General features: G+C 33.5%; 1 protein-coding gene across 2 annotated transcripts in view; it reads left to right on the top strand.

Annotated features, from left to right (window-relative positions):
• Positions 1 to 15132, top strand: part of LOC141456351 (uncharacterized) — a 339891-nt gene that overhangs the window by 207387 nt on the left and 117372 nt on the right. For both annotated transcript variants that reach the window (XM_074132267.1, XM_074132268.1), the window contains exon 2: positions 12315 to 12677. In XM_074132267.1, the coding sequence (XP_073988368.1) occupies positions 12315 to 12677 (363 nt within the window). The remainder of the gene's footprint in view (positions 1 to 12314; positions 12678 to 15132) is intronic.

The following is a 15132-nucleotide window of genomic DNA, read 5'->3' as shown; positions in this document are numbered from 1 at the left end:
TTTTTCAAAAAACGAAAATTCCCGTTACTTTTTGAACACACCTCGTATGTGTGTACATACACGCGCACATGCATGTGCGCTAAGAAGCGTGAGTGGAGTGAACGACGACCATCCAAGTGATAGAAGCCGTTGGTTCGCCAGATTGGCAAGCTTACACTACAACCAGCCTAGGACGTCGGCGTTATGTGTTGAGATGATAGCGTGACCACCGCCGCTTTAATCTGCGATATGTATTTGAAGGAAGTGTTCTGGTGGACATGTTGAGGATCAGAGGGTTGTAATGATTGTGTAGATTTGAGTGGAATTTTGTGTATCGAGATTGGGCTATTTCCAGAGACGAGAGGAATATTTAGATCAGAGCGTATTGTGCGATTGGAGACGTAGAAGGGAGCGTTAACTATTGTTCTTAGAATTTTTCATTGTAAGGTTTGAAGTCGGTTGATGTTCGATTTTTTGGCGCTTCCGTAGAGCTGTATTCTGTACGTTTAACATTAATTACCTAATATCTTAATAACCTAATCTCTAGTAAATCCTGAACACTTCGGGAAGAGAATTCAGTTCAATACAAAGGTTGTTTTGAAACCGTTGCAAATTATAAATTCTGTCAGGGAAAATAAATACCCTTTTTTGTTTTGCAGATATTTATCATTATTGGGGGATATTAATTGAAATGGTTTCTTTTAAATTGTACAAAATATAATTTAAATTTAAATTAGATTATATCAAATAGAAATTTTACAACCGATTTAAAAACACTTTGAGTATGTCTGTTTAATTTTAATAATAATTCTATTTATTTAATACTTTATTTAATGTAATGAAATCATAAACGAAAAGTTCTTGATCTTTTTCAACTGGAATTTTCAGATTATTCCCAACAGTAAACATTCATTAAAATGAAATCATTAATTGCTTCCCTAAATAATGGATTTGCCTCTTTCTAATTACCAATCAATATTATTGTGTGATTGAAGAAAAGACGAACAATCTGTGATCACTCGCATTGGGAAGTACTCAGTAGTCCCGTTCCCGAAAGTTTCGCAAAATAAATCTTTTCGAGAAAAGTTTCAAATAAAAGTCAATTGAAGAGAAGTTAGTCTGTCAAATTTAAAGAAATCGATTTTGGTGGTTTTCGTGAAAAGTTGCGAAAAGATCTTTTCATGAAATTAACGGTTTCAGTGAAACCATTTCTTTCTAACCCAGAATTTTAGGGACTTATCTAATCCTCATTAATATTATATAAAGGTAAAATAAAGTAAAGTTATCTCCCATTTTTTGCAAGCAGGGCTTAACGTCCAACTACCAATTAGGTGTCTTGGACGAGAGCGGAAGCTCATACTTTACTATGACCTATTATCTCTAACAAATAAAAAGTAGTCATTCGAACTTGGGATCTCCCACTTACAAATCCACGCTCTTGACCACTAGACCAACACCCCGCTCCTTTAAAATTATGTAATCTTAATAGAAAGGCTCCTAAATCACAAATTGAAATTTTATAAGATAGCATATCCATCTCGCTCAACCAGGAGTGCCTTAAAATAGATTTTATTTGGATATTCTTTTGAGTAAAAGATGCAAATCTACATTTAATCCAACTGTAGCGAGTTTAATAAAAAATAAAATTAGGTTGTTTCTGAGAAAATTGCAAAAGAAAAATTGAAGAAACAGCTCAGCATTCTATTAATCGATTTAAACGACGACCGTATTATCGTTGCCGCTGTTAGCATTTAAGTGAAATATGCTTTTTGAGTTAAATTGGTTCACACCCATATTCATTCAAGCCCACTCATAGGAAATCACTTTCTTTTAATTGGCTAAAGTGGCTAAAGGATGGTAACTAATCAATCAGTAACTCGGTGGCGAATAACAATGACATAAAAATAAAAAGTATTACTTTGTTACAAAAGAGTATAAGGTTGGAAAGAGCTGCAAATAAAGATATTATAAAATAGTGAAAATTTAGGCGCGTATCGTCTTAGTCTCGATTTAGAGAAGGTCAGAATCTTTGATCTTCCATGAGAACTGATTGCAATCTGTGGAAGTTAAATGATTGGAATGTAGGGAATGCGACCAAACAGATGGCAAGTGGGGCGATGTTTCAATTGTAATAAACATCAAGAGAGAATCCAAGCATATTTTGGAAATATTTGCTTTAATACGTAATTAATACTAACGATAATAGCTCTTTGTGTAAAGATTGTAGCTCCAAAAACAAATAAATTCTATTCTATTCTAATAACCCTCGGCCAATTATTACATTTGCGATTAATTAATTGCGTAATTAAAAATTACTTTCACTAATTTTACTAATTTAATTAAGATCTAGCCCTTCTTACCATAATTTGAATATTTTCTTTTTAGTAGGCTCTCAAGTTTGTTAACTTGGTCTCCAACTTGACAAATGATTGATTAACATAGAATTCTCATATTACTGGAACAAACTGAATTGAATCACAGAAACGATTAGTAAGAAAACTATTGGACAAACGCTCCAAACTTACTTCGTAGAACAAGCGACAAGTATACGATAAAACAAACTAGCTCCACACTAAACGGGTCTCCAAACCTCTATCGCATTCAATTCGTACAATCAAAAACCCTTTGTACCTTTTACGTTTCTAACCTCTTATTCATACATTTATTTCATTAAAAATTCCGTTCGTTTCCGTTGAAGTCAAAGTCTTGTAAGAACATTTACATGATATTGTTTGGATGGAAAGCATTTTAAATAAAAATTCTCTCAAATTGCGTTTTCAAATTTCCAAGGCTTTTTAAATAAACGAATAATTTAAGATAGTTATCTTTCTATTATTTTTACTAAAAGAGTATTACTAGCACTAGGACCAGGTATATTGTGTTTCCTGCAGAACTTCCCTGGGATGAGACAGTCACCATGGTTCTCTATAGAAGTTCTAGGAAGAGAAGTGAGAGCTGACAGTTGAGGGTAACAATGTCCAAGTTAGTACAATAAGTAAGCTGAGGGACAATGTGGCACTTGATGAAGTACTACACAGCCAGTAAGAAGGTTCGATTAAATCACAAGTTCTCGAAGCCACTTGCGCTTCAGGCAACGATGTGGGTTTCCCGGAAAGGTGGTAACTGATGATAAGGATAACAAGGGATTGGTAAGAGTCGAAAAGCTGGAGTGGGATTTCCTATATAGGAAGTTAACTCAGAAAAGGAGGAGTTTGTTGTGGTCATTAAGGAAGATAAGATTTTGAGAAACAATAAGAAGCGTCATTTGATTCACCGGAGGATTTTGGAATTGGTTGACTGAAAGATATAAGAATCGGAAAGCTTAGTTGAAGCCCATAGATCAGCTCCGTAGTCAACATAGATTCTATAAAATTGCGGTTTATATTTTGGGAAAGGAAATACGAGGCAACTTCCAGATAAAATCTGTTCCCTGGATTGGTTTTTATGCCAGAAGCGTTTTTCATGGGTATGAGGTAATGTGAGATAATAATAATAATAATGATAATAATAATTAAAATAATTAAAAATAACGTATTAAAAGACGATTAGATGTATAGTAGTTCGTATGTAGTAGTATGTAGCTTTACGTCCTATAACCGACAGTTGTAAAGTAAAATATCTTTTGCAAAACTACTGCACGAAGCCTTGATGGGAAATATAGCATTAATGTATTTGTATTCCACATGGTTGATCATTCATGTTATGCTGTAATAATAAATTCAAAACAGACTGGTTATGCAAGTTAATAGAAGTCAAACAATGTTGTTGCCATGAATTTAATTAATTTATGTTTAAATTTCATAATTTACCAAGGTATAGAAGGTAAATTTAATCTAACACTCAGCTAAGGGTAAGAAACATGACATAATTAATAATTAATACTATTTGAATTTTCAAAATGAAATTAAAACTGTCCGGTAGGACAGTTGTATAAGAAGAGTTGATCGTCAAAAACTGCACGAAAAAGCGTCACGTTGAAAAACACCCAACTTTGACAATTTTTTTTCTCTTTTTCTATACTTGATTGTAAATAGTAAAGTAATCGCCTATTTTTTCAGGCGGGGCTTAATCTCTAACTACCAATGAGGTATCGCGGAAATAAATTGTAAATTAATGTTAATAACATTAATTCTTTACCGTTTTTAATCCCACGTGTGACTCTTTTTGTTGATTTAAGAATCTAATTGTAGTATTGCTCAATAATGAAAGTGAATTCGTATTTATTAGTAATTTTAATTAGATGTATTACTGAGGTTTTTTTTTTTTTTTTTTATTACAGAATAATGTAAATTTATTGTTTACTATGAAAAATATTGTCTCCGCCGTTAGAGAAGAAAGTTCTCAATTAGTTGAGGCATGTTCGCGTATTGGTAGAGGTATCAAGTTCTGAGGTCTCGAATAATTATGATAAAATGTACGAGCCAAAGCTCCTGATATTAATGAACAGACCAGACTTGTGGTCAACCTGAAAAGCAAAGTGTAGGTATTGAATTACACAAATTGTACAATACTTTGACATGGCGAAATGAACATAATATTGAAAACGTCAGTTCCAAAAAATGTTTAGCTCGGTGTTTAAAAAAAGCTCTGTAAGGATTCGTTGTTCTAGCTGAATGCCGGTGGTGCAGTACACTTTCAAAATTCAGGAAGAAATTATAGAGTTTGAAGTGAGTTATTGGCAACAGTTACATTAATAATATTTTGGCATAACTCTCTAAATTCAATTTAGAATCCACATATTAAAGTTGTTTTTAAAGAAAACTATTGTTTTTCGTATAAACGGGAGGAAAATGTTTAATTTCCAAATATTTTAGAAAACACATCGCTGCCGTAAACGCATTGAAGGCACCATATAGCGCGCTTTTAGCTAGATAATAGGGTAACCAAAAGTTAAAGACGCCCATTAATTACGAATTTCATTATAGTCCGTTCGTTTTAAAATTATCACTACAATCATCAGAGCGGAATTGTGTCAAATATTGAAAAATGATACAAGTGAAATCCTCCTCAGTTAGAAAGAATCTAAATGTGATGATTAGAGTATTCATGTGTGCTGTTGTAATATTTGTTTGCTATTTATTTGTATTTTAGATTTTAGAAATAAATAATGAATGTAATTACATTACATTCTCCCTAAGGCGAACTATCTTTCCAGCCTTTACTCCTCTTATTTACCTTACCTTACTCCTCTTCCCAGACAACAGATTGTGTTGAGTACCTAGCATTCTTCATGGACAAACACCTAATCTGGAATCTACATACAAGAACTGAACAGACGATTCAAACTTCTCTCTAGATTTCTCGACAAGCGATCTAAACTCTCACTACAGAATAAACGACTTATCTACACTATGATACTGAAACCTGCCTGGGCTTACGGAATGGAACTATGGGGCTCAGCCAAAGCTTCCAATATCTACAGAATCCAATCCTTCCAGTCAAAAACACTCCGTCGAATCCGCTAATGCTCCTTACTATGTCTCTAACTCTACCTTGCACCGAGATTTCCATGTTCCCTATGTTTCTGAAGCTGTAAGATCCCGTTATATTAAATTCTACACATCAATCACCTCACATCCTAATCCACTAGTATGTCAACTTACTACTCAATCTGGAAATACTCCCAGACGATTGAAGCGCAGGTGGCCTTACGCGATCTTCTCTATGAAGTAAGAGCCAGTTGATAATAGTGAATTGTACCACTTTGGGAGGTCCACCAATGAGTGAATTCTCCCCTTATACTATTCATGTACTTATCTATTATCATGTTGTATGTAACAGCTTCACCTATTGCAGAAATATATTGCAGTTGTGAAAATAAATAAAGTAAAAAAAATAAATAAATATATAAATTTTTGATTTGCTTAGTTTACAGACAAAAAGCCATCATTTTTTGAATTTAAATGAAATTCTGAGGAACCGATCCAACATGTATCTTGAATTGTATTCACGTTATTTCACATTATTAATGGAATACCTCGAAGGCATTCTGTTAATGGTTTATATACAATTATCAACACCTCGTTATAATACACTATGTTCAATCCTTAATTATATAACAAATAATTAGAATAATATTACATTTAACATTATTTCAGTTTTAAGGGTTATTAATTTACGCAGCAATGGAACATTACGTTGTATGTGTGAGCATTTATTGTTTGTGTTGTATTTCTCTATGTATTATGTATTTATTATTTAATAAATACAGAATAAGCCAATAATCTGTCTAAAGCTCCTGATTGTGTTTAGCATACTATCATAATAAAGGTATCGTACATTAAATGCGAAGCCTAAAGATCATCCGTTAATCGAATTTAACAGGAAAAATGATTCACTTAAACGTTGTAGATCTATATACATGCAACTAGCATATCAGGGTTTAAAGAGAATCGTGGGAGCCATTTTTAAGAAATTCCTAAAAAACTAGCAAATTGATTTTGTTAAGATATAAGCCAGTACCTCCAGGTTGATCGACTTGGTTCAAAACATTATTGTGGCGTCCTCCATTTATTAGCACCTAAACGAAATAACAAGTTTCACCTTTATTACGATTTCAAACTTCTCTCTAGACTTCTCGACAAGCGATCTAAACTCTTACTACAGAATAAACGACTTATCTACACTATGATACTGAAACCTGCCTGGACTTACGGAATGGAACTTTAAGGCTCAGCCAAAGCTTCCAATATCTACAGAATCCAATCCTTCCAGTCAAAAACACTCCATAGAATCGCAAATGCTCCTTACTTTGTCTCTAACTCTACCTTGCACCGAGATTTCCTTGTTCCTTATGTTTCTGAAGCTATAAGATCCCGTTACAGTAAATTCCACATATCAATCACCTCACATCCTAATCCACTAGTATCCCAACTTACTGCATCGCCTGGAAATACTCCCAGACGGTTAAAGCTCAGGCGGCCATGCGATCTTCTAAATGAAGTAAGAGCCAGTTGATAATAGTGAATTGTACCACTTTGGGAGGTCCACCAATGAGTGAATTCTCCCCTCATGCTATTCATGTACTTATCTATTATCATGTTGTATGCATCAGCTTTACTTATTGCAGAAATATACTGCAGTTGTGAAAATATACATGTTAAAAAAAAAAATTATTTTAAATACTGTACAAAGACAAAACAAACACCAATTAATAAAAAATCAAATAAAAAATATTTTTTCACATTCAGGCGACTACAAAACTCAGGCGACCGGATATTTCCTATGAGAACTTGAAATCGACAATTGCACGTTACAAATCTTACACTTTATTATCCATACCTAGTAGAAGAATGCAAAAAGAATAATAAAAAAAGTTATGATAAAATAGAACACCCGTAAAAAAGTTTTCAACTAATTGATCTGGTACCAATATTACAGATATAAAATGGAGTATGCCTCTTACATGTCTATACATATATTTTACCATGTTCTGATGGGGAGCGATTAGCGCATCTAGGTCATACAGCTCTGGTGCCCTTCCGGCAGTACGTGAGGCCAGATGCCACCATTACACCTCTATGCATATTTTATCGGAAATTTACTCTTTTCACTTCTTTTAATGCCCTTTTTTCGTCATGTTTTTCCATTTCAAACGTAATGTTCTTTGCATTTAGATTTTTTTGGGGGGGGTTTTTGTTAAAGGCGAAAACATCTCTTTTTTGTTCTTATTACTACTTGATTTCACTCTGGAAGTATTGCAAATTTTATGTTTTCCCTCAGCCTAGAAAAAAGGATTTTTAAAAATATCCTATCTTTAAATACTAAAAACAATCTTTTATTTGAAAATAGACCTAGAAAATGTGAAGAGGTTTCTGAAAGCCTGGAGGCGCTATCAGCTGACCTAGACTCCATCCTGCCTTACTCAACAAGGTGTTGGTATGGAAGCCAGAAGGTTACACTTTCCGACCCAGCTGGAGTGGCCACAAGAAAAGAGAAGCATGAAATAATTAGTGACACTAATGACCTCGGCAGTCGATGCGCCGTAAAATAATAATAATTAAGAATTGACGTAAAATCAACGACTGATTGTTGTCAATGATAGCAAAAAAAAATTTTTTGCCAACTTATTTGTTAAGTTACTCCAGCGCTAGAAACACTTTAAGTAACAATGACAATAACTGACACCACTACATACTCACTAATTGTGGGGAGAAGTTACCCAGTGGTAACACTCTCTAAGTCGTCTCCAGGATTAGCTACCCTCTTCAGAAGAGAGAAAATCGTGAAGCCACTGATATTTTAATCGTCCGGGAAGGTGATGAGATGATAAATGGCGTACAAGAAGATTGCAATGAGAGTGCAAGTTCTGATGAAAACTTTTGTAGATAGTTAGACTAGAAAGGTAAAATGGAGCCGTTAACGATAGTGCGGAAGAATTTTAGGCTGAAGAGATTGAATTCGTTGAAGATTGGAGCGTTTCGTTGAACCACACAGTTCAATATCGTACGTCAAAACTAAAATATAATTGACTTTTTAGAACCATAGCTAATGGATTCCTCTCTTTTGCTCAGATTCTGTTCATTTCTTTAGATCAAGAAAGCTTGTGATTTGAAATTGAGACAATGTATCTTATAAAATTGTTACGCTGTTAAGATTAAATCATGATGATAGACGAACATGATCTAATTTTCTAGATTACTGCAATCATTATCGTCATAATTCCTAATTTTATTTTATAAATACAGTAGACTCTCAGAAATCCGGACTTTTGTGGCGGACAGCCGGTCCGGATTTCGAAAAATCCGGATTTCCCGGAGGTTAGCATGACTGATGATTTCCGTCTTTATGGCGAACAATTATGACAATACTGTAGTGTTAACGTTTATTAACAGTAAGCTGCTGTTCTGTATTATACTGTTCAGTAGTACTGTAATTAACAGTGAAAGAACATTTCCACTTTATTCTTCGTTTTTAAACTTCCCTCCTTCGATTTCATTGAACTGCCTCGTCAGTGTTACTGAAACACAGAGCGCCCGACGATGCAAACTACTGTACATAACATTTACTTAATGCGGGCTATTTGCGTGCCATGCATATATATTACCTTATATCAAATCAACGTTTTGTCGTTTATATTTGCAAGAAATTTTATTTTTTTAAATTCAAGATCATCGATCCGGACTACCGAGAGTCCGGACTACCGAGAGTCCGGACTAGGACGATCCGGATTTCTGAGAGTCTTCTGTATTGCCACTTTTATGAATTCCAGGTGTACAATTTGAATAGATAAACTGGACATGAAAGTAGCATTGACTCATCTGATCTCATCCTAAGATAGTCGAATGTTAGCCTTCGTATCTTCTAGAGATTCAAACAGCATTCGAAACTGGAGTGGACAACTGCGCAAGTGTTGGTAGCTATGAAAAGCGCCAGACTTTGGTGTTATTCATGATCATTCAGGCTTCGATTATTCTACTTTAAATTCTCTAATATTTTTTATTTGAGCTAATTTTGTAGCTAAATCATTGGCTGTTATAAAGTACTAATATAAACCATTTTTTTAAAATATTTTTCCCCCAAAAAATTATTTGGGTTATGGTTTGAGACTAACTCAAAGAAAAGCTGTATTATATATAAAGAGATATCCAGTTTTATATTGCTTATCATCTTATATTACATGTCATGTCGTACATTTGCTTCATATGTAGTACAGCGTGGATATATATCAAAACATTATATCTGATCTTACATACCACTGCCAGTATATTTGTAACTGTACCCCTGCTCGCCCTCAAGGGGTTACCAACCTCTTGTTTCATACGTACCTACTATCACCATCACATATTTTACCTAATTTCAACCATAATATTATGTGGATTGCTACCACATACTATCTTTAATATATTATACGTACAATTTTCTTATAAATCTAGATATATCTGTTAGTTTATAGGTTAAACAAAGTTTATATATCATTTTAATTGTACAACTATTTTTCTGGTCTTCTTTTTTTCTGTCACTTTATGGGTTCACTATGAAAGTTGTGTCGTGGATATCATTAATTTAATTTTTATCAGATTATTTTACATTGATGTAATAAACAATAACTTACTTTAAATAAATAACTTATGTAAGAAGTCGTTTTGCGGCCATTACAGATTTATTTATCCACACGTAAATATTTCAAAGTAAATTTAAAAGTGATATTACTCGGGATGGATTTTCTCTTTGAGCAGGAACGTGTTGCTTCCTAGGCGGTGGACAGTACTTTGTTTTGGAAGAATTGTAGTTCGTTAATTGTTGTCTTACTCGATCCCGTCCAAACTGGATAGAAGTATCAGTCATCTTGAGTAAAAAAGATTAATACTAAGTTACTTTTTTGCTATTTTTCAACATAATGAACTTGAAATACTAGATTTTTTCCGCATTTGTATTTTCAAATACATCCTGCTGAACAAAGTCCACAAATCTTCTAAAGCCTCTGAACATATATTTTGGCGAAAATTCAATTTTCCTAAATTATTTTTAGGACCGTAATTATTCCGTTATACACTTTACACAATAAATCAAACATTAGTTTAAGATTTAGTAGAGTTTTGAACTAAAACTTTGAAATGAAATGGTAATTTAATAATAATCTGACACTAAAGTGTTATTTAAATCATTTAATTGAACTAGAATTATCTATAACTTAGCAAGGTTTAATAGTAATTTAATAGAACTGGCTGTTTGTTGGTTTTTACAGTAAGGTTTGCTTTGAAGTGAAATTTGCATTTTCCATCATTGTGTAGTAAAAAAGGCTCCGGGCGCCAATTATACCAGATATCATCGTGCTTTAACTAATAAGATCATAAGTATTATAAAAGAATAATTAATCTCATATTTCAAATATAAACTAGTTGCTTTAAGCCATGTAAAGATGGAAACATAAAAATTTAAAATCTCTTAGAATCAAAATAAATTAACAATACTTTGAAACAAAAAGCACTAAGATAGGGCTTGAAGAGAAAGAATGAAATTAGTTGGTCCTTTTGTCCAGAATACTTTCGCACATTGATCCTTTGAGAATTCTTTTCCCCTCAGTGCATTCTAACTATCAGCTGGCATCTTTTAATTTAGAAGCGTTTAATGCTGGCCTTGCGAGAATTCACTAGAAGAATGAATTACATTTTTCCTTGCGTAAAATGAATAAATGAAAGGATAAGTCAAGTAATTGCTTTTTACTATGTCCTTGTAAGGAAAAGGGTTTTGTTCCAACTCTGAGCAACTCTGTGGCTGCAAACAGCAACTTTTAGCCTTCATAGTTCCGTTTTATTGTTCTCATACGTATTTACTTCAAAATAGCAAGATTGTTTAATACTATAGCTATAAATATTTTATTATTAATAATTTCAGCTTTTTAGGATATTATTTAGAGAAAAGTTCTGGAAAAGATAACTGGTATAAATAGAAATGTTCTAGTTTTAATGGTTATTTAGATGTAGAAGGTTAAATTTTGGAGGTGTTTACAATTCCTTTAAATTTCAAACCTTTATATCTCGCTTCGTATTGTTCAGATTTCAATGAATTCTTTACCGAATTGTAGAGAAACGTTTCCTCTTTAACTGGTATAAATTGAAATGATCTAGTTATAATAGGTTATGAGATACAGAAGGTTAAATTTTGGAGGTGTCTCGATTCTTTAATAATTTCAAACCTTTATATCTCTCTTCGTATTGTATAGTTCTTTACCGAATTATAGAGAAAATATATATTAGAAACGTTTTCGTTCAATTCACTTCATTTAAATTTACATACCATTCATCTTTTTTAGTGACAGCATTATTAATTCAAAGGAAAGAGATGTTACCACTTTTAATAATGTTATTTACCATACCGAGCTATAGACTAGGTCACTGATGGCGAACGCCAGAATGCTCGGCGTGTTAAAATATTGAAAAACCCTAACTTAACTCTGGTGCCGTGTCACATATAGAAATATTCATTATTTGCAACAATAAAAAAAAAAATTAATAAACTTTACGATTATTGTATGATTTTAGTTAATTAAACTTTATAATAATTAACATTTTATGATCTGAGGAAAGTTTGCCAGATCATTATTCTGAATAAATACCGTAATTTCTTCAAATTACTCCACAAATCGCTATATTATTTAAAATTATATAATAACTTTTTGTCTCTGTCAATGTCTGTCATCGAAAATGAGTTCGCGTGTCTTCGGTTTGCCATTACGGGACTAGTTCATCTTTAGGGCTATGGAACATATCTATAGCATTAAATGATTATTATCTAATTTGTTTTGGGTATTTTGATAATTTATGTATGTATTACTTAATTTAATCATTTTAGCACTATTTTAACACATTTTTTTTTTGTTTAATTTGTTACAGTTAGTGATGCCCTAAGGATCAAACATCTTCTAGTGCCGACCGTAATAGAGAATGGAACCCAGAGTACAGCGATACTAGATTGTGACTACATATATGATCAGCCGCCGCTTGGATTGGTTGTTAAATGGTTTTTTAATAATCAACCAAATCCAGTATATCAATGGATACCAAATAAAAGGCCACAGGATTTAGGTGTGCTTAAAGGAAAATTAAATTTGGATTATAAAGCTTCAGATGAAGCGTCCAAAATGCATAGAGCTTTACAGATTGTTAATCCGACTACAGATCTGTCGGGTGAATATAGATGTGTTGTCTCTACCTTTGATGATGAAGCGACTGAAGCGAAAAAGATGATTATTTTTGGTGAGTTATTTAAATTATTTTATGTACTGAATTATAATTAACAAAAGAATAAACTAAAATAAAGTAAATGAAGATAATGGATCTATTTGAAAGGATTACAGAGGGTGAGACTGTCTTTTTTCACAAGTGGATTTCTTTTATTTACTGTAGACATTGTTACCTTTAAAACCCTTCATTATTCTTCTATCCATTATAATTATTTTCTTATTTTGTACGTTACACAGGCAAATTAGCCAGAAGCAATGTGTTTTTAGTTTATCTGATTCATGCAAGCTTGTTATTGTAGGTCATGACTAGTTATTTTTATTTTATCAACGTTGAAGTATTAGGGAGTTGGTGATAATTACGCCACCATTGTATTTAGATTGCCCAAAAGAGAACGATTGTAGGTAATAATTGTGCTTCATTAGTGCCCCCTACCTTTAGCCCTACTTATTGGAGGCCAAGATTACTTGATTATTCTGCTCTGGACCCAGAATCTTAAGAACGTGAGGGACTGTATAGATGTCATTTAGTATTCAGAGTCATGAGGCGAGCAGTTGTGATTGAATTTCGATTGAATTTGTGATGCTGGGTGACTCGGTTAGAAATAGGAAACATTCACGGCGCTGTATCGGGTAGAAACAACTAATATCATACTATCACAGTGTGTTTTAATGCTTTGTTGCTGATGGTACCTAAAAAAAAAAACAACAAATTTTCAAACAGTACAAACGATGGTGACTAATGATGCTTAGGCTAAGCCCTAGGGTGAAGGACTTAATCAAATCCCTTGTCCAAAACCCTTATAGGTGTTTTGGTGAAAAATTTAGCGAAAGCCAAAAAGGCTACCTCTTACCCTATAGCGAACATTTGATGACATATCCCCTCTCCCCCCAAAAAAACATCAGTAGACTGATGTGCATCCCTGAACATCGCGACATCTACAGTAGGCAATTGAGCTGGCCAAAAGAAGGATGTTCTCTACAACGATCAGAAACGCTCCATTACGTACTCTTCAGCAAAAATGGTTATTTATTTCGCCTTAGATGAAAGAAGTTAGACAGAAACGTTTTAAGACGGCGCTGAGCAAAGTAAATACGGAGTAATATCCAAGATCAGCTGCTAAATTTTCTGCCAAAGGCTGTAGCCTGTTAACCAACTTCAGGATGTTAATAGGTCACGATTTTTTTTACAGAAATACTTCATCTGAGGATGCGTGATTGCCTTCTACAGGGTGTATACGGAGGAGTGGTCGAAACTTCGGGAGGTGATTCAGCAGCTCAAATGCAACAAAAAATATTCTCTTCACTTTGGCCCGATTCTCAATAGTGTCCAAGATATTTGCATTTTTAACTTTTCCGACCGTACTCGCGTTTTTCACCATAAAAACGGCCGTAACTTTTCTATCCTTTATCCTACAACAAATCTGCTTATTCCAAACGAAAGAGCATTAAATTTTCTACAAATCTGATTAAACCAGAGCCTCAAAACGTTTCTTATAACAATGAAATTTTTACTTGAATGTCTAAAAATTTCGTTCTCGATGATTTCTGTTAAAATTTTCAGCTGCATTTTCTCAATGGTTAATGAATCAAGGAATCACATAATTTCAGAAAAAGTTGCGCATTTATTGAGCTTCAAGATCAAATGGATTTTTTTGGTTTTTAATAAAACCCTACCCCGAACAGAGGGGTGTAAATGCAGAAAACTGGGATTTTGGGAACTGACTTTTCATTACTAATTTACTAATTTAAAAGGATAGAAAAGTTACGGCCGTTTTTATGGTGAAAAACGCGAGTACGGTCGGAAAAGTAAAAAATGCAAATATCTTGGACACTATTGAGAATCGGGCCAAAGTGAATAGAATATTTTTTGTTGCATTTGAGCTGTTGAATCACCTCCCGAAGTTTCGACCACTCCTCCGTATACATATGAGAAAAAGGAGGTAACCGCCGAACATTTAGGTATTTTTCCGGAGTTAGATAATGATGGATGATGAAGACAAGATAGTGTTTAGTACTTTCTCCGTATGGCTGAACAGCCGAGATCGAGCTATAAGACAGAAGTGTTAGGGAATATTACAATTTAAAAATTGTACCTATAAATTTATATGCAGGAACTTGTATTATCAAGTTTTCTCAAAGAACTGATAAAAAAAGCAGCAAGTTACAGTACCTTTTGAAGGCATTTTGGAGAATGAATCATCGCTAAGGATTAACTTAACATCTCTACGGCGTTCAAGAAATCTTGCCAACGTCCATATGTGGTTCACTTGAATGCTTATCGAAAACATCGTAGGAACTTTCATGCTGTATCCAAAATAAGAGAAACTTTCATGCTGTATCCAAAATAAGAGAAACTTTCATGCTGTATCCAAAATAAGAGAAACGGTTAATTTGTCTAGGGAAAAAGCCAGTTCAAGAACATAAAGTGAGGATTCAAGCTAGATATAGCTAAGAGTCATCCCACTAGC

Source organism: Rhodnius prolixus, unplaced genomic scaffold (assembly GCF_049639745.1).
Source record: "Rhodnius prolixus isolate KJV_2025 unplaced genomic scaffold, Rpr scaffold_4, whole genome shotgun sequence".
Taxonomy (NCBI): Eukaryota; Metazoa; Arthropoda; class Insecta; order Hemiptera; family Reduviidae; genus Rhodnius; species Rhodnius prolixus.
Note: the sequence above shows the minus strand (reverse complement) of the source record. Positions and strands in the feature narration are given on the sequence as shown.